Below are 26,846 nucleotides of genomic sequence, written 5' to 3' on the forward strand. Positions count from 1 at the left end.
AATGCATATGAAACAATGCAATGCATGAAATGAAATGCCATGTCATGCAAATAAAACACCAAAAGTCAGTATAACATAGAAGCACAATATATAATCAAGAAATAGTAAAGATCCCTAATTGGATATCTACTAAGGTTTAGTATAATTCTACCTAAGGTGGATTCCTAAGGTTCATTATATGAAGTTTGGCTTCTAGAGTAAAGGTACCCGAACCAGCAGCTTCCTCAATCCTCACCCATTATAGGCTCATATGGACCAAGTTCAGTTCAGGGGAATACATTTCACTATGGCTGCACGGAGATGAAAAATCTCACGAAGACATAGGTACGGATGTATCCCGAAAGCAATCCACTACCCTACGCGGAGGTAAAAACCTCACGAAGGCATAGTTTCTCACTCCCACTTAAAAGGGTAATGCAAAAGGATGTCATGAGTTTTTTAAAAAAAAATATTTTCTCGACCATAAGACAAAAATTAATCAACTTTGTGGCTCGACTCTCTTTTAAAAAAAAAATTGTCCCCAGTTGGGTCGCCAAGCTGTCGAAACCGATTTTTTGAAAAAAAAACAAAATTTTTAGGTTGTCGACTTAAAAAATGAAAATTGGGAGTCGCCATCAATCTTTTTATTAAGGTGTGATTGGATCACCTAAAAACGACTTTGGTCTACGAATTTTAGAAAAACGAGTCCGGGAGTCGGTTACGTATGAGGAAGGATTAGCACCCTCATTACGCCCAAAAATTGGTACCTAGTCAATTAATTAATATCTTAAGGTCGAAAATTTTAAAAATATAACCTTTAAAACTTAAAACGATGCGTATTAAGACCCTTTTCAATTTAGAGAAGCAAAAAAAAATGCCACACCCAATACGTTAGGGCACAACATTCTAATTTCCTCCAAGATGAATTAGGTCAGAATACTTATACAATAAAACTTTAAAAGAACATCCACTCATCCAAGATTTAAGAAATCACACCCAATACGTTAGGGCACGATCCCTTTAGAATCCTAAACTCGAATATTTCCTTTACTTTAAAAGAACATCCACTTATCAAAGATTTAAGAAATCACACCCAATACGTTAGGGCACAATTCCTTTAGAATCTCAAACTCGGAATATTTCCTTCATGATTTAAAAGAAAGTCCGCTTATCCAAGATTTAAGAAATCACACCCAATACGTTAGGGCACAATTCCTTTAAAATCCCAAACTCGGAATATTTCCTTTATGATTTTTAAAAAATCTTCATTTCGAGAAATCAATGCGTCACATCCAATACGTTAGGACACAACGTGTTGAATTCCCAATAATGAGTTCTTATTTTTTTAATTAAAGAGAAATGCTCGATTGTTAGATTTAACGAAGAAAATCGGAACCCAATACGTTAGGGCTCAATTTCCTTGAAAATCCTAAATACAAGCACTATCTCAATTTTGAAAAGTTTGAAATCGAGTAAAAAATGATGTGATGTTACATTAAATATACAATGCAATAATAAATAAATAAACAAGTGAAAGACATAAGCAAAACTATAAAATATAAAAAAATAAAGGATATAAAGTGTGCTTATAATAAGTACATTGAAGTTATGGAGAATACAAGACATACATGGATTTATATGAAGATATAGACTATAAGATTCATATAAAATATAATGCATTTATAAAAGAAATATATAAATATATATATTATAAAATTTGTGTAAAAAAATAAATAGGTAGTTAAACATTTTCAAAAATAAATAAATAAAAATAGATATATACGTGTATATATATAAATATAAAAGAACATTCATTAGAAAAAATAATATGTATACATGTACATATAAAATATCTATAGATTAAAAATAATTAAATAATATCTACATTATCAAAATTGAATAAAATAAATAAATATGTGTATATATATAAATATGAGAAAAATATTAATTGAAAAATATAATATGTACATATATATAAAAAATAATTATATACATATATAGATTATAAAACGATAATTACATATATACAAAAATGATAATAATTAAATTAATTAATTTAAAAATATTAAAAAAACTATGAAGAAAACATGTACAAGTATACGTGTACATATTTACAAAAGTAAAAACAAGTTTTTGAAATTAAAATATAAAAGTATATATATTATAAAAAATGTTTGTATGTACATAAAAATAATAATTAAATAATAATAATAATAATAATAATAATAATAATAATAATAATGATGAGGAAGATGAGAAAATAAAATTTAAAAAAAACGAATTGCAAAAAAACAAATAGTTAAAAAAATTAAAATAACAAGAAATAAATGAAATTTAAGCAAAATAATGGGCGAAATCGCGACACACGAATTACATGGAGGGCCAAATCGGAAATAATCCGCCTCCCCAAAACAGTGTCGTTTCGCTAGCATGATTTAAAACAGTTTTTTTAGAAAAAAAAACATCGTTTAAAGATATAAAAAAAAAAAAAAAAACAAAGGCTCTCTACTAGGGTTTTAACCCCACCTCGACACCACCGTTCACTCTTGCCAATGCTCCGATTGCGGCAGAGACGGCACAAATCCGGCGATTCCAACTTGAGGAGTAAGCCCTTTCCTCCTTTCTTTATATTTTAAGCAAAATAAATAAAGAAATAAAGAAACTAAAATATATATACATCTATGTATAAATAAAAATAAAAGAACGATAATCCTCAAGGTAATATAGAGAGAAAAAAACCTTTGTATTCAAAAAAGAAAATTTTCCTTCTCTCTCTTTTCAGTTTCCTCTCCTTTTTACATTACATTCAGTGGATTTATATAGCCATTCTAAAAAAATCATATAAAGAAGAAACAAATCTCTTTTATTTGATTTGTGAATCTTTGATTTCATTTCCTTTTTTTTTTCTTTCTTGATATGCTTGATTTGATTTTGCAATCCTTGATTTTCTTTCCTTTCTTGTTTGTTTCCTTGCAGGTGAAGATCGATGACGCTCGTGACTGCGACGCAAAGTCTTCTTAGAAACCCTAGGGTTTCTGCAAATGATTTGAGCCACTGAATTTGGGCCATTTTCAAAATTGGGCCACTGTTTTAAATTGGTTTTGGGCCTTATGGCCCGTTTGTAATTTTGGGCCTTTTACCCGGGCCAAAATCGGGTATTACAGTAAGTGAAATCATATCATGCATAAGTTACATACCTAACATGCCAATTTTTTGCTCACTACCATAGGTTTTCAATATATCAAAGCACATGAGTCAACATAGATGGTTATTCACTTCCATAAACATCACTAGTGAATAAATCCATAAACTTATCTAGGATAAACTTAACTTGTGTCTTGTCCAATGTATTGTTAGTCTAGACAATCACATTTATGTCTTTATTTTTTAGAGTCAATCTAGCTTTGATAGCTAATACAACCTATCTTTCCAATTAGACTTATAGATGACATAATAGTCTTTTATTATTTGGATCATTTGCTCAAATTTGATTCTTGCAGACTATGAACAGTCCTGTTAATATAGACACATGTAATCTAAATTGTCTTCTCGCATTGTAATTCAAGCATATAATGTAACTTAATATTAATTAGATTTTAGATAATTAATGAGACGATATTTACTTGTACATTTTATGTGCAAAACCAAAGACAATTCTAATATAGAGATAATGATTGACATTTGTTTATTTCCATGACTAGTTAATTTGACCATATAAGTATTTATCAAATACGAAGAAATCACTACATTAAGTGCACAAAAAAAACCTAACACTATAGTACAAAGAATCCTTGTCCTTGAGGATTAAATCATTTTGATCTTCATAATCTTTTAAGTCAAGAACAAATGATCCAACAAATATTGTTACACCATAAGTTGTAAACCTTGTTCCAATAAGAGTTACTCCACGTGCACTATCCCATTGGATGGTAACCAATTTGTTCTCCCTAAATGTTCCAACAATTAATGTGTGATTAACTTTATCCTTCTTACTTGATCTTGAAGGTCGACCATTTGATATCTCTTCAATTTTTTTTTGTCTTGATCACATCACTAGGCGGTTCCATAGTAGGGTTAGTAATTTCCCCTATATCAAGTTCAAGGTTACTTGTTATTTCAAGTGGATGAAACTTTGATATTTTAACCATCAAAGTTGAGGGTTGCAATGCATGGCTAGTGATTTGTACATCTAATAGCAACCATTGGTAGTCTTCATCTTCAAAAAGAATAGCCATAATAGTGTGTTTCAATAATGAGTGAAATAATAGAACATTATTGCTAGACTAGACAACAAAAAATGAAAACTTAAGGAGATGGGTGCACAATTAAACCAAACTCAAAATTCTTTCCATAATTGAAAGATAAACACTCAAAACCAAAGAACTAAGACCTGACCCAATGTCTCTATTGAAACGTTAAAACCAAGAAACCTTTGCGAACAATCACAACTTGAACAATCACAACTTGTAGCCTCTCTTTCTATGACTTCATCCATATTTAATTCAACCTTCTAATTTTCAAAGACATGCCTTTAGTTGTCAAAAAATTGTTCTACCTCTACAACCAAAACAAACTCACATTTCCAACCATTGCTTGAAATCCATACCAACCCATAATATTTGTATAATGCACATATTGTCTTCTATCATTGAAGTCCAAAAAGTGACTATTTTATTAATTCAAATAATTTGCATAAGACCATTACATTTTTCCATTATCGCAAGCATAAACTCGTAAGGGTTATAAACTTTAACAAGTTCATTCACGTATATCTCCATTATTGAATAATCATTTTCAAATTTAGCTTTAACATAAACAAATAAAATCCAATAGAGATTCCTTCATATGCAACCTAAGAAACATATTTGACAACACAAGATTACACATGTAATGTTGAAGAATTTATACCCGATTGCTTAACTAATGTCTCATTTTTGTTTGGTGAGATGAAATCAACGATGGGTTTGGTTGATGAAGGCAACCCATCATAACTTGATAATGATGGTTTTGATTCCATATAAAGTTGGGTATTCGTGTTGAATGCATCACTAACCTTTAGATTACAAACTATCTCATCCATTCTCACAAGTATTTGATTGAGCACCAAAGTTGCTTTTGTGTGAAAGTTCTCAAGATCATTTCGTATATTACATCATTACCACTTTAAAAAAATTGTCGACCTTTTACTCCAAACACGCAATTAGCTGATTAGCTATATCCTTTGATAACATCATCTCACAATCAACCATAGCCAAAATTAGATGGCTTTGATTGTAACACCCCTAACCCTTATCCGTCGCCGAAATAGGATTATAGAGCATTACCGGACTTTTTAGAACAATTACGAACATTTCATATAAATTAATACACATATTAGAAACCAATCATAAATAATTCATATTGTCTCTTATATGAGCCATTGAAGCCCAAAATACGCGTTAGAAATAAACGGGACTAAACTAGAAACTCAGAAAATTTTTCACAAAATTTTAAAAATCTCCTTAGGTGTAGGGGACACATGCTCGTGTGACCAGGCCGTGTGAGCCACATGGTCAAGAGACACGCCCATGTCTTAGGCCATATAGGCATTTGATGTGAGGCACACGACCGTGTCCCATTTCGTGGCCATGCCTGTGTAACTCTCTGACTTGGGTCGCACGGCCAAGCCACACGCCTGTGTGCTAGGCCGTGTGTAAAAACTTTGGCATTTTGTTTCTAAATTTTAAAATGCAGGGGACAAACAGCCAGACCACACGCCCATGTGCTAGGCCGTGTGTCACACACGGATGAGACACACGCCCGTGTCTCTGCCTATTTGGATAAAAATAGGCCATTTTAAGGCCACTTTTCTCACCCATTCTTGATTTCAACCTACACATATCAAATTTCATACTCATAGGCCATAACAATGCCTTCAAAATAACCAATTTCTAGCTCTAATATTGTCATATTATCACATATATCCTAGCATTCTAATTAACCACCTTAGTCAATTCACTTATATACCTATAAGTTATCCATCACCTAACTACTCCAAACACATATACCAAACATAATTAAACCATACATATATATGTTGGTTGAGAATATAAACAAAATGTAATTCTTAACATTTACACAACCAAATTCAACCCTATACATGCCATATAAACCATAATATATATTGCAAAAACTATTGGAACAAGTTGGATAGTGTGGCTTGATGTGTTGATTCGATCTTCCGACCTTACATTAATCTACAAGGACATTAAATAACACAAGTAAGCTTAAGGAAGCTTAGTAAGTTCGATAGGTTAAACATAAATCTTACCAAACTTAGTATAACAAATCAAATAGTAAATTACCCATGCACTTTCTCTGTCAATCACAACTTAAATCGATGAACACATTTCTTTCTATCAATATAAATAATAAACGATAAATATTTCAATTTCAATCACATGAATCATTTACCAAATCTTATCGAATCGGAGAACGGCTTACGAATATGAGTATATCATTTTTGGAATCTCGAAGGCTAAATAGAATTACATAAGTGCTAAATAGAAACCCATAAGGGTTGAACAGAAGCTCGTGAGAGCTAAACGGAAAGTAAACACGAAAGTTTGCAAAAAATGCTGAACCTCGGTTTACTAGGGTAATTTGCCGTCAATTCATCCTTTGCATTTATCGTTAATTCATCCTTTGCCACAGAACTACTCAATCCCGCGTTCCACTCCTTTTGAACATTCAATTCAATTTCATCATTTAACAATAATTTTATTTTCAACAATAGATATGAATAAATACATAATACCATTCATCAATTTAATAAATAAATATTAAATTTTAACCATACGAACTTACCTGAATTTAATTGTAAGATTTGTAGTAGTTCAAGGACTATTCTACTAATTTCCCCTTTTCATGATTATCTACGAGCTCTTGATTTGAAGTAAAAATATGAAAACCAGCTTTTTGGGGACCTCCTATGGCATTTTTGGTTGAGAATTATGAAGAAATTGCTAGAAACTCTTCTAATTGTTTATTTAATTGTTTAATTTTTACAAATTTTCCCATTTTGCCATTGTTTCACCTAATTTCATGATTTTTCTCTGCTTATGCCACCTTAGCCATCCCATGCGTGTCTAATTGCCTTTTTAGTCCTCCCTTATTTACCATTTAGGCTATTTAATTACTATTTCTTTTAATTAGTAAGTTTTACACCCTTTTCAATTTAGTCCTTTTTATTTAATTAACTATCAAAACGTTAAAATTTTCTAATGAAACTTTAATACTACCTTAACAACACTCTGTAAATATTTATAAAAATACTTACGGTTTGATTTATAAAATCGAGGTCTTGATACCTCGTTTTCAAAACCAATTAACCTAATAAAACCTTATGACACACAAATTACTAATTCAAAAATTTTTCTGAAATCACATTTGACTCGTGAATACTAAATAATAAAATTTACGTACTCACTTGTCGAATTTGGTGGTCTCGAACTACTATTTTCGACATTACTGAAAATCGGCTGTTACATTGATAAAAATTGTTATGAACCAATACGTTTGAAATAGAATTTATAGATAAAAAAAAGAAGAAGAAGAAGAAGAAGAAGAAGAAAAGGAAAGAAGAGAAAACAATAACAAGAAGATTCAAGGGAGAAGAGAAAGAAGAAGAAAGAAGGGTATTTCATTTCACAAAACTCAATATCCTAAACGTAACACATTAGAGAAATTGTAGGGTGAGCTACTGAGCTTCACTCAGAAATATTAAAATAGCTTTTTATCAATATATATATATATATATATATATATATTAATTGAAGCTCATGGTAAAAGTGTCGGACAATCTTATTATCCTTTTGTATTGGTATTGGCTAATTTACATTATTATCCTTAATAAAATGTGCATTTACAATCTAACCTCGACAACCCACAAAAGGTTTAATTATGAGAGGATTTGATTTGAATTATATTGAATGATTCTTTCTTGGGTTATTGCAGCTTGCTTGCTTTTAATCATTTCTAATTAGAGACAAATTATTTTAATTTATGATTTGTTTTATATTTTGGTTAATAACAAAAACTGAGAATGTGAGAATCTAATGGAATGGAAGAGAGCTTTGGTTTGAAATTAATAGATTTTATTTTTTTCATGAAAAATTAAAATCAATAAATGCTCGTCTTCAACTTCATATTGTTGATCTAATGGAGTGACATTTAGAACGGACTCCACATCTGTTAACTCAATAAATAGTTGAACTGGTTCAACGTTAACGTTCCTAGTCGAGCAATAAAGTGCAATCATTGTCTTCATGTCTTCATCATCTACAAGTTCTATCTCGGTAATTTTGATAGGATTTGACAAAACTGAAAATTTGTAGAATAGTCAGGACATCCCCCTCACACAACATCGAGCTATTTTTTGCATTAATCTTTTGTTTCATATCGACTTTTACATTCTTATTAAACCTATTCCTAATTGCTGACAAGATTCAAATATAAAACCAACTGCTGTTTCTAAAATTACTCCTTTAAAATAAACATATATGAAAAAATTGGTTATTCATCTTCAATAAAATATTTGTAAAATAAATTTTAAAAATAAGTTTTATTTTAAAAATTAGTAGCTCGTATTAAAAAAATTAATTACATACAAATAATTACAACTTAACATTATAAACTCAAACTTGATTTTTAAAATTTAAAACACAAATCTTTGTTCTTCTTTTCTCTGTTTTCTCCTTCTTACTAAACACAAATTTTTTTCTTTTTCTTTTTTCTATTGAATAAATACTAAAAACTTCAACAAAAATCAAAGCATTCAAGGGATACAGTTTTTTTAAGTCTCTTGACTGTTGTTTTTTCGACAAAAAATACCATAGGGTATCATAAGATTAGTCCACGTCTTAGGTGATGTCAAATTTTAATACTGGTAGGTAGGGGTGTTTAAATGATTAACCGAACCGAACTAGTATTAACCGAATTAATTGAAATTTTTAATCCTTTAACCGTTAACTGAACCTAAATTTTTTCTAAAAAATTAACCGAACCGAAATATTTCAGTTAATTCGGTCGATTAACTGAATTAACCAAAATTTATATGTTTTGTTTTTTTTTATTAAAACAAGTATAAAACATATAAAAAATGATAATGTTCATTTGACCGAATTATCGAATTAATAATAGTCTAATACATATAGTATAAAATATATAATATTATTTATTAAGTTTGGTTAATTCAGTTGATTACCTGATTTTAAACCGAATTAACCATTAACTAAAATTTCAAAAAACTTTTAACCGACCTCCGACCAAATTAAATTGGTTAATCAGTAGGTTAACTGATCAAAATTGATTTGATCGATTAATTCGGTTTTAACTTAAATTTAAACACCCCTACTGGTAGGAAGATAACATATTAGCAACGAATTAAAATTCAAATATCAAAAATAACATTTTAGAAGAAAAAATATCATATTAAAAGATTTGATAAAGTAGAAGGGTCAAATATGATATTTTCCCTTGTTATAGGCATAGCGAAAAGAAGGCCAACTTTTGACTTCCTTTTATTAAATAAATACTGAAAATTTTGTAGCTTAGGAGAGTCAGAATGACGACTTCGGAATTGCGGTTGCAGCCAAACAACTTGGACGCTTCTCTCTTCAATCATACTCCCTTTTACTGGTTTTTATATCTTGCTTTCATTACCAACTCTTTTATTATTATTTGATTTATCCCTGAAATATCAATTGGGTGTGTTTCCAGCGAGGAGAACGTCTATTTTCTTTGCAAGAAACTTTGTTCATCCGAGATAGCAGATGCTCAAGGATCTGATCTTTTCGTCGTTTTCATTTCCAATGACAATAAACAGGCACGTATATTTTTCCATTTCTTTTTTGGGTTTTCCCTTTTCTTAGCTTTTTCGTCCTTTGGAACTCATAATCCAATTCGGATATTGGGTTTTTCTTTTTCCTTTACAAAAAACTTGAATTTTGCAGTATTGCAAGTTAAAAGTTCCAAGTCCTTTGCTTTTCTGAAGAATGATGGAGAATCCATCTTTTATACTCTAGTGACTAGTGAACTACCTGTAATGTGTATTCCTGTAAATAGTGCATTTTTGTGAATTGGGATTTTCCTTTCTTTTTTGGAAAGCTCGAAATTTTACATTATAACATGTTAAAATATTTTTCTTTCCTTTGAAATAATGGGATTCTACTTAGGTAGTGTGTAGTTATTGAACTACCTGTGAAGTGTATTATGTAAACAATGCATTTTGTGTTTGAGCTTTGCCAATGAATAATTGTTTGTTTCATTTGCGAATTGGGACATATGTATATAGGAGATGGGAATGGTGAAGTGCTGCTTTTTTGTTATAACTCTAATTCTATCTTGATTGACTCTTAAGAATTTTCTTGTTTACTGTTTTGGTGGAATGTTGTTCTGATATTTGCTACAAAAACTTTGTAGATTCCACTGTGGCATCAAAAAGCTAGCCATAGAGCAGATGGTGTAATTCTCTGGGATTACCATGTAATTTGTGTTCAGGTGAGAGCTGAATCTTATGTGATGTGATTTAATCTAGTAAATATTGTTTTCTTTCACCCAAGCTCTAGGATCATTTCATGAGTTCACTTATTGTAATTCATGGTTGCTTGGTCTTCTATTTGCCTTCTTTAGAGGAAGAAAGATGGTGGTACTCATTTAGTATGGGACTTGGATTCAAGTCTTCCATTTCCTTGTCCTTTAGCTACCTATGTGTCAGAAACTATCCGGCCATCATTTCAGCTCTTTTCGGAGTTTCAGAGGTGAGGTAAATTTTAGTTTCTTGCTGCTAATGTTTGTAGAGAATACCCTTTGTTGTTCAGTACTGGTTTTTGACCGAGCAGTATTTACTAATTGTTTGGGTTGGAGTAGAACAGCTATCGAGTTACCTGTAATTCTTTTCGTCTTTTCCCTTCTCACCTAGAAATAATATGATGATGAAACTGTGAAATCTGTTTCTTTTATTGTAAAGCTTCCTTTGACTGATTGTTATCTTAAAATATTTGATGTTACTGTGCTAGGACAGAGTGCTTAGAAAGAATTTGAAGCAACATATTTCGTAGGACATATGCAATTTTAGGAAGCTCTTTAGTATTATTTATTATAGTGTATAATATCCTTAGACAAATGGCATCTGCTGAAGGAGGTTGTCAATCATCCCCAACCGTTTGTAGGTCAAAATTCAGATGTAACATTAATTTTAAGAATGTCAATGTCTCTAATTTTACCTTTGTGCCTCTAGTTATTTTTCATTTTCATTATCTTTACTGTTGTATTGTAATGTCATGTGTGTTTCCAGCAATTAGAAACTCTTCTAGTTGTAAGAAACAAGCAAGTCCTTGATAGTCCCATCCAATCTCAACCTGTAATGGAAACATTACCAGTTGTATAGCATCTTGCATGGAGCCATAGAAGCATTCGGTGAAGCATTAATTTTTTCATATTTCTTGCAAATGCATAATGTTGGAACGTTTACAATGTCATTGGAGATCCAGTTTGTTAATTCTAAAGTTAAACAAGCATGAATTCGTGTAGCTCTTGAGAAACTTCCTTTTTCTATTACCCTCTTCATATATATATATAATATTATCAGGTTTTTCCGGGTAGTGCATGCTCCTTTATTTCTTCGTCATTTTGCATCTGATAGAAGACACATGAAAGATTCTGAAGGGAACTTTACTGCTCAACCTCCTCCATATGAACCCATAGTTGCTGAAGGTACATGCTATCAACTATAAACCAAAAGTATTAGTATCAGTTACTCATCTGCTTCATTTCCAGTGGGTTAATGCTGTAGGATTTTAAGATTCAGAACTTTCGCATAATATCTATCTGTCTTAGAGCTTGTAGAAGATTAATATGTCTGAGAGTAATCAGTTTTGTCACCCAAGCTGAATCTTGAAGAGTTTGTTGAGGCATTGCATCTGCTGTACTTTTCTTCGTTTTTTTCCCTTAGGCTTCTTGTTTATCTGCATTTTTTTCTCTTGTTGTTCTGGTATTTGTGAATCCCTTTTCTTTGTTATTGACTGCTAGTTGAGCAATGGAAAGACTGTTTAAACTCTCAACTTCTTTTAGTGAACCAGAAGAAATTCTTAGGGAATGGAAAGTAAATTAAATATGTAAACTGAGAATACCTCTTGAGGATTTAGAGGTTTGAAGACATCAGATCTAGAATCTTCTGTGAGCACAAAGTGCATTGAGAGCTGCAAAACTTCTGCTAGACAAGGTTCTTTGGTTCATACCAAAATCAAACCACAGAAAGATTATTGTACGAAAATATATAATTTGTTTAGTGACTCTACATTGTTGACTGCATGTTCTCTACTGTCCTTTCTCATGCATAGTTACTAGTGTTGTTTGACACTGCACTGTTGATTGTTGGTCAAGTTTTTGATGTAGGGTTAATACCCCTCATTAAGGTATCGGATGAATATGATTATTTGAAGCAATTTGTGTTAGGATTTTGCTTTAGATTTTATTTAACTCTTTCTTGTAAATATGCGTATCTAGATGGATCTGTGCACAACTTAAACGAGTACATGGAGATCCGTGCTGCTGATGTACTAACAGATCTACCACCGGAACTGACAAGTGCAGTTTTTGGTCAGAAGCACGGAGTTGTAATTGGTGAAGCACATCTTGAGGAATTATTTTCTCAAATTCCTTGATATGGTGGGTACTTTTAACTAAAATCTTAGAACTTGCATGTTTGATGCATGGTCTTGAGCACTTAAAACTGCTACTGTACAAATATGTTTCCAATACTGTTATATATGTCGTGTGCCACAAGCCTGCAAAAATGAAGGAAAACAACATACTTACAGCAATATTGTTGATGTGTGGGTATATATATATATATATATATATTATCTCCGTGCTGCTGATGTACTAACAGATCTACCACCGGAACTGACAAGTGCAGTTTTTGGTCAGAAGCACGGAGTTGTAATTGGTGAAGCACATCTTGAGGAATTATTTTCTCAAATTCCTTGATATGGTGGGTACTTTTAACTAAAATCTTAGAACTTGCATGTTTGATGCATGGTCTTGAGCACTTAAAACTGCTACTGTACAAATATGTTTCCAATACTGTTATATATGTCGTGTGCCACAAGCCTGCAAAAATGAAGGAAAACAACATACTTACAGCAATATTGTTGATGTGTGGGTATATATATATATATATATATATTATCTTTGATTGTAATAAAATTCTGTTTGCCATTGTTAATGGTTGTTCTTGAGCTTTTTGTCTGCTGGTCTTCCCACTTATTCTATCTGGACAATGGGGACTTTTGCATTTATGCACAGGTTTAACAGGGTCACGGTTGGTCTCTCTAGTTATGATTTTTTATACATATATTAAAAAGAGAAAGGATACACAGAGTATTAAAAGGAATAATATTGTAAGCTTAAATGATGGGTCCGGCAATGCATAACAAACATTTACCAAAAGATGGATCCTTGTAGAAAATGCGCAACTGATTTTGTTGTGTAGTATTAATCGGACGAATTCCACGGTCGGTTGGGTTTAAGAAGGCCTTAATTATTAAGAGAACCCTCAGGTGCACTTGGTTTGTTTGGTTTAACAATTATACATTTGTTTTTCTTATAAAATTACAGTAAAACCAAAGGAAGGTATATGACTTTTCTGATTTTTTATAGGCTTGAACGTAACCTTTATTTAACTATTCAGGAGTTGGAATGTCATCTGCTTTATTCTTCGGAAGTTTCGGGACTTGTATGGACAGCTACTTTATGATTGTATTTGCAACACTTCCCGTTAGATATCCATGAACGAAAATTTTGTCTAGGAAAAACTGTTAGCACAATATGTTTTGTTAACTCCCAGTGACAAAATCATGGTTAAAAAAAACAAAGAGATTATGATACATCTTAGACTCCCCTTAATGGCAAAGCGACTTCACATTTTTTGACATTTTTGAGTTGATGTATTTAAATTTTGTATACTAGCTTTGCATTATCGCTAAAATGAATTTCTTAAACTTTTATTTCACCATTCTTAAGAGCATGAAATGTTTCTTTTTATTTTTTATTTTATTTATCTTCCTTTTAGTTGAGTTATATATCTTATTTTATTTTTGTATAAGATAGTTGTCGTCTTTTTCCGTGGAGATAAATTACATATCTTTTGAATTTGTTGAGTCAATAGCCTTAGTTATACACACTCTTAGTTGCTCTTATGCATTACAATTATTTATGCATGATATAAAGAGGCAATGGTTAATGTTTGTTTTGTTGAATGTCATGATATGATTGTGAATAAATATCTCAATTGATATTCACCTTTACGTGAATTTGATAAATATCGGCATTTGCAAAGCCAACTAATTAACACTTTAAATTGTTTGAATAAAATAATCGTATACCAATTGTGGCTTTGAGATATCTATCTATTCTAATATTTATGAGTTGGAGAAGAGATAAATATTACTAATAAACTTATAGCAAATGTCAGATCATATTATGTATTATTTTCAAGATACTTTAATGCTCTTATAGTACTAATATATGATACTTTAGGACCAAGTAGCTCTTGGTAATTTTACAAGGACGAAAGGGATGGGATTTTTATTCATATCTAGTGATCTTATAACCATTAAAATACTCAATAGATATGGTTTATTTATGTAGAATTTCTTTAAGATTTTTCTGTATAAGATGATTAATGAACGTAAATTTTACAAGTTAAAAAAAGGTTTGAAAAGTATATTAGAGTTGAAAAGAATATCATCATTTTTTTACATGACTTTTATTTGAATACTTATTTTACTTAAAAAAATTACATCAATCAATGAATTTAAAATAAGATTTTAATTATTAAAACTTTGAATTTTAAAATATAAAAATAAAGATTAAATTGTTGAAAAAAATAAATCTAGTATAGAAATTTTAATATATATTTGCCGCACTGATAGAGGAGCAAAGATGGGTAAAACTATTGAAGGAACACTGTTGCATCCTAGCTTTTAATATCATCAATGACGGAGGTTGAGAAAAAGACGAGAAATACGGTAGAACTGTGACTTGGTGAAAACCAGTGAAACCTGGTCCACTTAGCATCACACGAAAATGATAAAATATCAGTTTTGTTATTCGCTGTGGAACACAAACTCACCAAAGCAAAAATAAAATCTTCTACAAAGTAATGACACATTTTCGTGAATATCTCTATCCCGTTCCTATGCTCTCATTATCTCGTTGTGTCCCTCGTAGCACTTTTAGAAATCCAACTCCGCCAATCAGATTTGAGTAAACACCATCATCACAATCCCAATAGATAGATAAAATTCCACACTCAGCTTTCCTCCCTCTCTCTTTGTTTTCTGTAATAAGCCCAAAACAAACTCAACCTCACAAAGAGCTCCAATTGCATTCTCTCTTAAAAACCCATTTTGCCACGTGTTTCTATCTCTCACCACTAACCTTAAAAGAAAAAACTTTTCAATTTCTCATAATTCCACAGTCCACACAGAAAATATAAAATCAGCAAGCCTTTCATCTCCCAAAAAGAAGAAGAAGAAGCTGACGCAGCAAAAACCAAGAGAGAAGCAGAGAAATTCTTTTCTTTTTTAGTTAAGGAGTCTGTTCGTTCTGTATTCCTTCTTCTTCTTCTTCTTCTTTGTTAATTGTGAAACAGACTGCTCTGGTTTTAGTTGTGTCACCTACAATGGCTTCTCTTGTTTCTTCCCCGTTTACTCTGCCAGCTTCCAAGGCTGACCAGCTTTCTTCTCTTTCCCAAAAACACTTCTTTCTTCACTCATTTCTTCCCAAGAAAATCAACAACCTTCCCAACTCAAAATCTTCCTTGAAAGTAAAATGTGCAGCAGTTGGGAATGGCCTTTTCACTCAAACCACACCAGAAGTTCGTAGAATTGTGCCAGAAAACAAAAACAATCTCCCCACTGTAAAAATTGTCTATGTTGTCCTGGAAGCGCAGTACCAGTCTTCCCTTTCAAGTGCAGTCCAGTCCTTGAACCAAAATTCCAACTTTGCTTCATTTGAAGTCGTTGGGTACTTGGTTGAGGAGCTTAGAGATGAAAATACTTATAAAACCTTCTGCAAAGATCTCGAAGACGCGAATATCTTTATTGGGTCTTTGATTTTCGTTGAGGAGCTTGCCTTGAAAGTGAAGACTGCAGTGGAGAAAGAGAGGGATAGGCTTGATGCTGTTTTGGTGTTCCCTTCAATGCCTGAAGTAATGAGGCTAAACAAGTTGGGCTCTTTCAGCATGTCACAGCTTGGTCAATCGAAGAGTCCATTTTTTCAGCTATTCAAAAGAAAGAAGCAAGGAGCAGGTTTTGCTGATAGTATGTTAAAGCTAGTAAGGACATTGCCTAAGGTTTTGAAATACTTGCCCAGTGACAAGGCACAAGATGCTAGGCTTTACATATTGAGCCTCCAGTTTTGGCTTGGTGGTTCACCCGACAATCTACAGAATTTCTTGAAAATGATATCTAGCTCTTATGTGCCTGCACTCAAAGGGACAAAAGTTGATTACTCGGATCCCGTTTTGTTCTTAGATAGTGGGATTTGGCACCCACTGGCTCCTTGCATGTATGATGACGTGAAGGAGTATTTGAATTGGTATGGTACCAGGAGGGATGTTAATGAGAAGCTTAGGGGGCCTGATGCACCTGTAATTGGATTGGTTTTGCAAAGGAGTCACATTGTTACCGGTGATGAGAGCCACTACGTAGCAGTCATCATGGAATTAGAGGCAAAAGGGGCCAAAGTAATACCAATTTTTGCCGGTGGACTTGATTTTTCTGGACCAGTTGAAAGGTTCTTGATCGATCCGGTTACCAAGAAACCAATGGTGAACTCGGTGGTGTCATTAACAGGCTTTGCTCTCGTTGGTGGACCCGCTAGGCAGGACCATCCTAGGGCCGTTGAGGCACTGATGAAGCTTGATGTTCCTTACATTGTTGCACTGCCTTTGGTTTTCCAAACAACCGAGGAGTGGCTAAACAGTACTTTGGGACTGCATCCTATTCAAGTAGCTCTCCAGGTGGCCCTTCCAGAGCTTGACGGAGGCATGGAACCCATCGTTTTTGCCGGTCGTGACCCTAGAACAGGCAAGTGAAGTTACCTATTTTAGCAAGTCTCATATTTAATGTCTAAATTTGCCTGTCAGAACTTGTTTGATTTTAGGTGCTTAGTTTTTTAGCTAATGAGGGGTTTGTCTATTGCTTTATCTTTGGTGGTCTCCTCTCATGCTTCACTTATATTTGTCATTTGTATAATTTTTGGGCTTTCTGGCTCAAGTAAATTTTTTTTTCAGAGTTGATTAAAATGGTCCTTTTGACTTTTGATTCCAGGGAAATCCCATGCTCTTCACAAGAGGGTTGAGCAGCTTTGTACTCGAGCCATCAAGTGGGCTGAATTGAAAAGGAAATCAAAGGTATTTGCTTTTAAGTTTTAACGCTATATAACTTTCCAATCTATGCACATTAGATGGCCTCTACTGTTTTCCATGAGAGCCTCGATCCAAGTAATTAACAAAAAAGTAGTTTAAATTAACAGCAATTAGCCTTTTCAGTCTAGAGAGCATGTATATATATGTTTATTGACTAACGATACATTGTTTACGTTAAGATTCTACCACTTAGTTGTTGAATCTACTTTTCAGCTTTTAATCTAGAAGGGATCTTCAGTAAACTATACATATGTTTATAAATCTTCAATCACTCATCAACCAATTGTTTAAATTGTGTTCAATACCGATAATTGTTTAAATTGTGTTCAATAAACTACACTATCCTCATTCTTCACATTCTATGGCCTACAGCTTAGCAAATCCTGACAACATGCTGTTGTAGGATATTACTATTGACTAGCACATATGGGCTTTCTTGGTTAGATTGTTATGTTAATTGTGTTTGTATGATCCCTGCAGACTGAGAAGAAGTTGGCAATCACCGTCTTCAGCTTCCCTCCTGACAAAGGGAATGTTGGCACAGCTGCCTACCTCAATGTTTTTGCTTCCATCTATTCGGTTTTGAAAGACCTTCAGAAAGATGGCTACAATGTCGAAGGCCTCCCAGAGACTGCTGAAGCTTTAATTGAGGATGTGATTCACGACAAGGAGGCACAATTTAACAGCCCTAATCTGAATGTTGCTTATAAAATGAGCGTCCGTGAATACCAGAACCTTACTCCCTACGCTCCTGCTTTGGAAGAAAACTGGGGTAAACCTCCTGGAAATTTGAATTCTGATGGAGAGAATCTTTTGGTATATGGAAAGCAGTACGGCAATGTCTTCATTGGAGTCCAGCCTACTTTTGGTTATGAGGGCGATCCTATGCGGTTACTTTTCTCAAAATCAGCTAGCCCGCATCATGGGTTTGCTGCATACTACTCCTTCGTTGAGAAGATTTTTGAAGCTGATGCTGTTCTTCATTTTGGTACTCATGGATCGCTCGAATTTATGCCTGGAAAGCAGGTGGGAATGAGTGATGTTTGTTACCCTGATAGTCTTATCGGGAATATTCCCAATGTTTACTACTATGCTGCTAATAACCCTTCTGAAGCTACCATAGCCAAGCGTCGTAGTTATGCTAATACAATTAGCTATCTGACTCCTCCAGCTGAAAACGCTGGGCTTTACAAGGGACTTAAGCAACTGAGTGAACTTATCTCATCATACCAGTCCCTTAAAGACTCAGGTCGTGGGCAACAAATTGTTAGCTCTATTATCAGCACGGCTAGACAATGCAATCTTGACAAGGATGTAGAGCTTCCCGAAGAGGGAGAGGAAATTTCAGCAAAAGAACGGGATCTTGTTGTTGGAAAAGTATATTCCAAGATCATGGAGATCGAGTCCCGACTGTTACCATGTGGGCTTCATGTTATTGGTGAGCCTCCATCTGCTATGGAAGCGGTTGCTACATTGGTGAATATTGCTGCATTAGACCGACCTGAAGATGGGATTTCATCACTGCCATCTATATTAGCTGAGACTGTTGGAAGAAACATAGAGGATGTGTACAGAGGAAGTGACAAAGGCATCTTGAAGGATGTAGAGCTTCTCCGGCAAATTACTGAGGCCTCACGTGGGGCAATTTCTGCCTTTGTGCAGAAAACAACCAACAAGAATGGTCAAGTTGTTGACGTGGCTGATAAGTTAAGCTCGATCCTTGGGTTTGGTATCAACGAGCCGTGGATTCAGTATTTATCGAACACAAAATTTTACCGTGCAGATAGGGAAAAGCTTAGAGTATTATTTGAGTTCCTAGGCGAGTGTTTAAAGCTGGTTGTTGCTGATAATGAGTTAGGCAGTCTGAAACAAGCATTGGAGGGGAAATATGTTGAACCTGGGCCTGGTGGTGATCCTATTCGAAACCCAAAAGTGTTGCCAACAGGAAAGAACATTCATGCATTGGATCCACAAGCTATTCCAACAACAGCTGCAATGCAGAGTGCAAAAGTTGTGGTAGATAGGTTAGTTGAGAGACAGAAGGTTGACAACGGGGGAAAGTATCCGGAGACAGTTGCACTTGTATTATGGGGAACTGATAATATCAAAACTTACGGTGAATCACTTGCTCAGGTCTTGTGGATGATAGGAGTAAGGCCAGTGGCTGATACATTTGGTCGAGTCAACAGAGTTGAGCCAGTCAGCCTTGAAGAGCTTGGCAGACCCAGGATTGATGTTGTTGTTAACTGCTCTGGAGTTTTCAGAGATTTATTCATTAATCAGGTACCAATCCTAGTTTTTTTAAAGCCATTTTGGATATGCATTCGGTAATTTGTATATAAAGATCATGTTTTTCTTACATTTGCCTACACCTTTCTTACCATTTCATGTTCTTATTTCTTATTTTTGGTTGACAGATGAACCTCCTTGATCGAGCAGTGAAGATGGTAGCTGAATTAGATGAACCTGTGGAGCAGAACTATGTACGTAAGCACGCCTTAGAGCAAGCCAAAGCCTTGGGAATTGAGGTTAGAGAAGCTGCAACAAGGGTCTTCTCAAACGCTTCAGGATCGTACTCTTCGAACGTCAACCTTGCTGTTGAGAACTCCTCATGGAATGATGAGAAACAGCTCCAAGATATGTACCTGAGCCGGAAATCATTTGCTTTTGACTGTGATGCCCCAGGTGCAGGTATGACTGAGAAAAGGAAAGTCTTTGAGATGGCTCTAAGCACAGCAGATGCCACTTTCCAAAATCTTGATTCCTCAGAAATTTCACTGACTGATGTGAGTCACTACTTTGACTCGGATCCAACAAACTTAGTACAAAACCTCCGCAAGGATGGAAAGAAGCCAAGTGCATACATTGCAGATACCACCACTGCAAACGCCCAGGTGTGCACTATGAATCTTTCCTCCAAATGTTATAGGATCATCTTTGAGACGTGCCAATTTTTAAGCTGATTACACAACTATTAGTACATGTCTCACTAATCCTACTTTGCTCTAATTTACAGGTTCGAACTCTGGCTGAAACTGTGCGACTAGATGCACGAACCAAGTTGTTGAACCCCAAATGGTATGAAGGAATGATGTCCAGTGGATATGAAGGGGTTCGTGAAATTGAGAAGCGCCTTACAAATACTGTAGGGTGGAGTGCAACTTCGGGGCAAGTGGATAACTGGGTGTACGAAGAGGCTAATTCGACTTTCATTCAAGATGAGAACATGTTGAATAGGCTGATGAACACCAATCCCAACTCGTTCAGGAAGTTGATTCAAACATTCTTGGAGGCCAACGGACGTGGCTATTGGGAAACTTCGGAGGAGAATATTGAGAAGTTGAGGCAGTTGTATTCAGAAGTCGAAGATAAGATTGAAGGTATTGATCGATGAACCATAAACCAAATAGCTTCTTAAATGGCAAATATTTGATGACTTACTTGAGCTCCTCCCTTTAGGATGAGCTCAAACACTCTCGTGAACTTATGGAATGTAGTTTTGTTCATAAAAAATAAAAAAAATAAAAACCCTTTGCTTTGTAATTTTGTCAATTTCATGAGTCATTCGCCATTTGCTATCATTAGACATTGTTTTTCCCTTCTTTTCAAGCTTTTCCCAGCAAAAACTAAAGAAACTTACAAAAGCAACATGAAACAATGCCACTACTGATCTTCCTTTTTTTGGTAAAAGAATTTTCAGGGATATGTGAAATTCAGTATAATCACATCTACCATTAAACTAAGTTTCGAATTCATTGCAGTGGAATAAGCTTTATTATGTTCATCACAACAAAAATTTGTATAGAAGAAAATCTATTTTTTCTTTAAAGGTACAATAAATCATTACAAAATAAATTCTAAAAATCGTGTGGAAATTGGAATAAATCTAGACCTATAATATATACTTTGATTTGTCTTAAGTTACTTCAACATTTTAATTCTATAAAAGCTTGCATAAAAACAAGTTTTGATCTTTTGAAGTAAAAGTTTGTAATTTCAGTTTTAGTATAGAGTTTACAAATGTTGGTATGTGAGGATATAAAAATTAATAGAAGATTTTATGGTGTGTAAGTATGTCACTTTCTTTAAAATCTTATTAACTTCCACTTATATTTTGCTTTGCAAAAGAATTACTGACAAATGAATCTTAAGGATATAATGAAGCTCAATGGTTGTTTGCATTTTGCACTGACGAAAATAATCCACAACACTAAGAGGATCATAGCATGATTATCAAATTCTATAAAGAACTTCTGTAGTAATTCTTTATAGAATAATCTTTAAATATAATAGAGAAAACTTTTTTACGAGTTTTGGTGTGGTTTGGTATATATTAGTTTATTATGCAAATGAAATTCCTCTCCTATTTATAGAACTTCTCATATCTTCTCATAGAAATATAACTATCCAAATGATTAGTCATATTTTTACCAATAAATATAATAATTCAAGAGATATGTCTTGAATAATTATGATTCTTTATTAACAATTAAGTGATAACTTTTGATAACAAGAGAGATAACTCACCATTATAAATAGTGACAATTTCTTGGTTAATAACCGGTGACATAACTTTCGGATTACTTGTAACTTTTTAATTATAACTATTGGAACATTATAAATATTTTAAAAATGTTCCAACAACCTTTCCCACTTTATATTGAAAATCGATTGCATTAATAAAGGCGTCCTGCGATTGAATCTTTACTTGGTGGAAATATGTTAAAGTTAATTGAAATTATATGGTAGACTATGCTTTGAACCAACTATTCCATTTGATTAACTGAACAAATTTCACACGGTGATTTCAATATCAATCAATGCACATTATCTGGGGAAACCATTATGGCTATGTGTTTATAACCTCTTTTCATGAATGTGGTTAGAGTTAAGTCCTTGAGCTCCTAGAAGCAGACACACTTTACACTCACACAAGTAAATCTCATTAATAATGTTCTCATAATTATAACACTCTAACATATTTATATTGTGTTTTCTAAATGATTTTATAATTGAAAACACATTAAATATGGTTAAAACACTCTAACATATTTTCAATAACAAATCATGTTTTCAAACTTTCAAAAACCTTATATAATTTAAAACAAGCTCCTAGAGCTTGGAATGGATGATTATTATATTTTTTATTGAAAAAGTTTCTGTAAAGAAAAGGTTGACACAACACTTTTATTAAAAGAAAAGATAATAATTTGTTAGTAGTTCAAATATATGTTGATGATATTATTTTTGGAGCTACTAATGATCTTTATTGACACCTCGAATCAAACAGCTGGCGCCTTGAACCAATTAACTGACATTTTTACAAAATCTTTAGATAAAGAAATATTTTGAACACTTAGGAGAAAGTTAGATATTACTACCTTATCTTGAATTTGTGTTTATTTGTATCTTTGCACTTGGATTTTTTTAAAAATATTTTATGAGTTGAAATTGTTTGAAAAAGCATGAACAAATGATTTAAATGACTCATATGTAATTAGTTAGGGCGGTGATTTTGCATGATTAGTCTATTTTTAACTTATTTGGTCTTTTTTGGGGTTGAATGATAATATCCAATTTTTGCATGTCTTACATAGCATATTTAAGCGTATGAAATCATTAGAATTTGACAAAATGTCGTTCTAAGTTAATTTAAAATCTTAAGTTTGGAACAATTTTCTGCACTTCAGAAAACGTAATAAACATTTGGTATCAATACCATAAAAAATATCGATAACATATTAGGGTTTTATGATATTGCACCGTGTTTTTTAAACATAAAACAATTTTTCCCCAAACTTTTTTCTCATCCGTTTTTCATTCTCAAAACCCCTAACACTCAAAATCTCAAATCTTCCATTTCTTTTTCTTCATAATCCCTACACAAAACAACTCCTATTATCATTTTCATCAAGGATTACACAAGGTTGCTCAAGGATTTCACCATTTTAAAACACATTTTGAGGTAAATTTTTTTTTCGAAATTTCATTAAAATCTTTGTTAAATAGCTATTTTGAAATTGAGTTTTGAGATGATTTAGAACATATCTATTGTGTTTTTATGCAGGAGGTTACCAAATTTTTGCCCACGTTATTGAAAATGTTGTTTTAATCTCTTGCTCACCAAGTGTTTGTCAAAATTTCTCAACGAAATTTCTTAGTAAAATTAGTGTGTTTTAGAGTTCTAGATTACATTATGCCTCTTAAGAAACGTCCTAGATTCGATCCCTCTTATGCTAGTGCCTCTAGTGGGTCTAACTCGTCCTTTCGCGAATGTTTTCGTTCTCTGGGAGAACGAGAATGGTTTGATAGAGACTTCATCACTCGTCTAGTTAATACCTCTAGAACATTAAATGTTGATTGCTTATAATCATTTAATTTTAGGTATCTTCCCGTTTTATGTAAGTGACAATTGCTTGATTTCTTTAGAACACGTTCTCCCACTTTCGAAAACCTTGTCCGAGCCTTTTATGGTAACCAAATGGTCGAATATGATGAGTCCAATGACACTGTTATTGCCATTAATTCCTATCTTATGAATACACATATTCACCTCACTCTAGAAGACTTCAGAAATTTTTTGTCATTACCTCCCGGTGGTGTGCCTAATGAAAAGGGTCCTGTTAATCCCGCCAATTTTGTTCCATCTAATCTTGCTATTAATTTAGATATGCATGATCAATTATTGCATCTCGTTATCTCTTGGATCTTTAAACCCATATCTAAGCATTTACCGTCATTCGAAACGCAGATTATTGGTGGATCGATTGCTTTAAGTCGAACAGGCCCTTCTCATGTATAACGACATTACCAAATCTATTGGGAGAGACCTAGGTAGCTCTATAACCTTACCATTTGGGACCTGTCTTTTTTTTTTTTTTTTTCCCATTTGGGCATCAATACTCGTGTCAATACCCCCATCCGAAGACATCAACCTATCGGTATTGGGGCTCTTCATCATGCCAAGTACAAGCAAAATCCCTCTACTGGAGAATGAGAGAAAGAAGGCCAAGCGACGCGTCATGATGATGAAGACCTTGGAGTTGATCTTGATGATATTCCACCTCCTGCCAAGCAGGCTTCTTCACCGGCATCTTCATCCGCTCAACCATCTGCTCTGTCTCACTCTGGCAACATGTTTGCTGCCATCCTTGGTGCTATTACTTCCTTGAGTGAGGAGTTTAGTGGTTTTCGTACTTGTGTAGATGACGCTTTTGATTGAGTAAATAATAATGTTGGTAATCTAGGCTCTAAGATAAAGACTTTGGAGGAGCAAATGACTCAACTTCTTGCTCACTTTCCTCCATTGGATCCTTCATCATCACCTAGGATGATTAGTTTAGACCATTCATACGTTTGCATCATGCATCTTTTAATTTGTTAATGCCCTCTTCTATTGTCCTACTTTAATTTGGGATATTATCATGTTTATTCTTAATGTTAGTTCGTTGTTTTCATAATTTTCAGTTTCTATTCTTGGGCTAACAAAATTTCTCTCATTTAAGCTTTATTTGTCCTATTTTGATATAACAAAAAGGGAGAGAAGAGAAAGGTAAAGTTAATGGTAATGGTTGATTGAACAATAGTTGATTGTGTTGCCAAAATTTAGTGACCAATTGTTTCAAAATGTTTTTCAACAAAAAATGAATACAAATGAATGTTAAATTTGACAATAAGCAACAATGTTTGATGAAACCTTAAAGCGAAAATGAATTTTAGAAAGGGGAGCAAATTTTATTCAAAACCAAAATTCATAGGGCGATTATTGACCCAAGCTTTATTTGATAAAAAACATTTTGATATAACAAACACTATGTTTCGAATAAAAAAAATTTTAAACAACACTTAGTAAAATTTCAAAAATGCTCCAGTCCCACTATCGATACTTTTTGTTAGGTACCAATAGATTTTTAGAAATCGATACCAAAATAGGCTACTAACTTGCAAACAATTTACCAAGTATCGATACCTTTTTGTTAGGTATCAATTGTTTTTTAAATGGTATTGATTTTGACACACTGTATCGATATATTTTTCAATATCGATACGAAATTAGAATTCTGCCATTTTGAGGTATTCAATTAGTATCGATCCAGTATCAATATCTTTTGTTTGGTATCGATAATTTTATCTTGGTATCAATTTTTTCAGTTTTAATGGTTATTGAATTAAGGCACTAAATGCTAAAATTATAGATACTTTTTCAAATAGTATCGATACCTTTTGTCGCAGGTGAATTAAATGCTCTAGTATTTTCATCCCAACAGTTCTTTTAACTTCCACAATAACTCCAACGTTTGAAAATAAATTAGAGGGTATAAATACCATCTTCCATAAGTCCTACAACAACAAGAAAGAATATTCAAGCAAAAAGAACAATTAAATAATCTTTGTGCCAAATATTTCCATACATTTTCTTTCATATACTGGTGAGCTTTATTGTCATCTTATTTGCTCAAGTGTTTTTCATTGTAATTGAGCTTAATTTGCAAACACTTTGATCTAGTAAGGATTATTTTCTTTGTTTGATTTTTTGTATCTCTTTGAGAGGGTTTGTATCTTTAAGGTTTGTGTAGAAACCTGAAGAGAGTTTGTAAGGTTAAACCTTGTCTCAAAGATGATCAAATTAGTGAATTTGGGAAAATCCTTAGTTGTGGAAAGTTAAGGTAGTGGAGTAGACAATTAGGGTTGAACCACTCTAAATTCTTGTGTTTAATTTTTTTATCTTTTCTATCTTTCACAAAATTTTTAAAAGTCAATTCATCCCTCTTGACAATTTCGGTTTGATTATTTGATTTAACAGACAACATGTTTGCTATTTTTTTTTATAAATTCTTTACATAGTCAATATAAGGCCTTAATACTTACTGCATATAAATACTCAAGTAACATGACTCCCCTACACTTAACCCAATCAACAGATCTAGATGTGTGACATCACATTATGTTGCCGAAGCAACTCAGGCTAACTTGACATGAAATTCACAAAGTTTCATTCACAACGATCTAATCATCCACTGAACAATATATACACTCTTTTCATACAATAATCAATTTCATATAAATACAAGGTTATATTAAGTCAAATTTAGAGTTAGACTCGAATCCAATTTTTTTGTCAAATTCAAGGTTATATCTCGAGACATGGGACTCCATGTCTCAAGATAGGTCTTATTTGATTTTTGGAAATTTTAGCTTCGATATCAATATGTCTCGAGACACTTGAAATTATGTCTTGAGACAAGGTTCCTCGACTCCTGTTTTCTCATTTTTGCTTCGATGCTTAAATGTTTCGAAATAAGGGGTTTTTATCTTGAGACTGGAGCAGGACAAAATTAATCTAGCTTTGATGTGCCATTGTCTCGACAAAGGCCTCTTGTCTTGGTATCAG

The 26,846-nt window shown here is 33.2% G+C and overlaps 2 protein-coding genes and 1 long non-coding RNA gene across 6 annotated transcripts; all 3 read left to right on the forward strand.

Annotated features, from left to right (window-relative positions):
* The first annotated feature begins 9,553 nt into the window (after nucleotides 1-9,553).
* On the forward strand, nucleotides 9,554-13,973 carry LOC105799489 (protein N-terminal glutamine amidohydrolase). Of its 4 annotated transcripts, none has more exons than XM_052620951.1 (7): nucleotides 9,554-9,657; nucleotides 9,739-9,844; nucleotides 10,441-10,518; nucleotides 10,651-10,778; nucleotides 11,609-11,733; nucleotides 12,526-12,687; nucleotides 13,712-13,973. In XM_052620951.1, the coding sequence occupies exons 1-6, from the start codon at nucleotides 9,584-9,586 to the stop codon at nucleotides 12,681-12,683; spliced, it is 669 nt and encodes a 222-aa protein (XP_052476911.1). In that variant the 5' UTR covers nucleotides 9,554-9,583; the 3' UTR covers nucleotides 12,684-12,687; nucleotides 13,712-13,973. The 4 variants fall into 4 exon arrangements, with proteins under 4 accessions (XP_052476911.1, XP_052476910.1, XP_012485536.1 ...); XM_052620950.1 differs by lacking the exon at nucleotides 13,712-13,973 and adding an exon at nucleotides 12,938-13,167; XM_012630082.2 differs by lacking the exon at nucleotides 13,712-13,973 and having other exon boundaries at nucleotides 12,526-13,167.
* A 1,523-nt stretch (nucleotides 13,974-15,496) lies between these two features.
* On the forward strand, nucleotides 15,497-21,036 carry LOC105799490 (magnesium-chelatase subunit ChlH, chloroplastic). Its single transcript, XM_012630084.2, has 5 exons — nucleotides 15,497-17,114; nucleotides 17,358-17,440; nucleotides 17,936-19,738; nucleotides 19,873-20,349; nucleotides 20,472-21,036. The coding sequence occupies exons 1-5, from the start codon at nucleotides 15,707-15,709 to the stop codon at nucleotides 20,847-20,849; spliced, it is 4,149 nt and encodes a 1,382-aa protein (XP_012485538.1). The 5' UTR covers nucleotides 15,497-15,706; the 3' UTR covers nucleotides 20,850-21,036.
* A 1,934-nt stretch (nucleotides 21,037-22,970) lies between these two features.
* Nucleotides 22,971-24,915, forward strand: LOC105799491 (uncharacterized). The gene is made up of 2 exons (XR_008188780.1): nucleotides 22,971-23,420; nucleotides 24,207-24,915. It is a non-coding gene; the product is annotated as an uncharacterized LOC105799491 (long non-coding RNA).
* The last annotated feature ends 1,931 nt before the right edge of the window (nucleotides 24,916-26,846 follow it).

This window comes from Gossypium raimondii, chromosome 9, assembly GCF_025698545.1.
Source record: "Gossypium raimondii isolate GPD5lz chromosome 9, ASM2569854v1, whole genome shotgun sequence".
Taxonomy (NCBI): Eukaryota; Viridiplantae; Streptophyta; class Magnoliopsida; order Malvales; family Malvaceae; genus Gossypium; species Gossypium raimondii.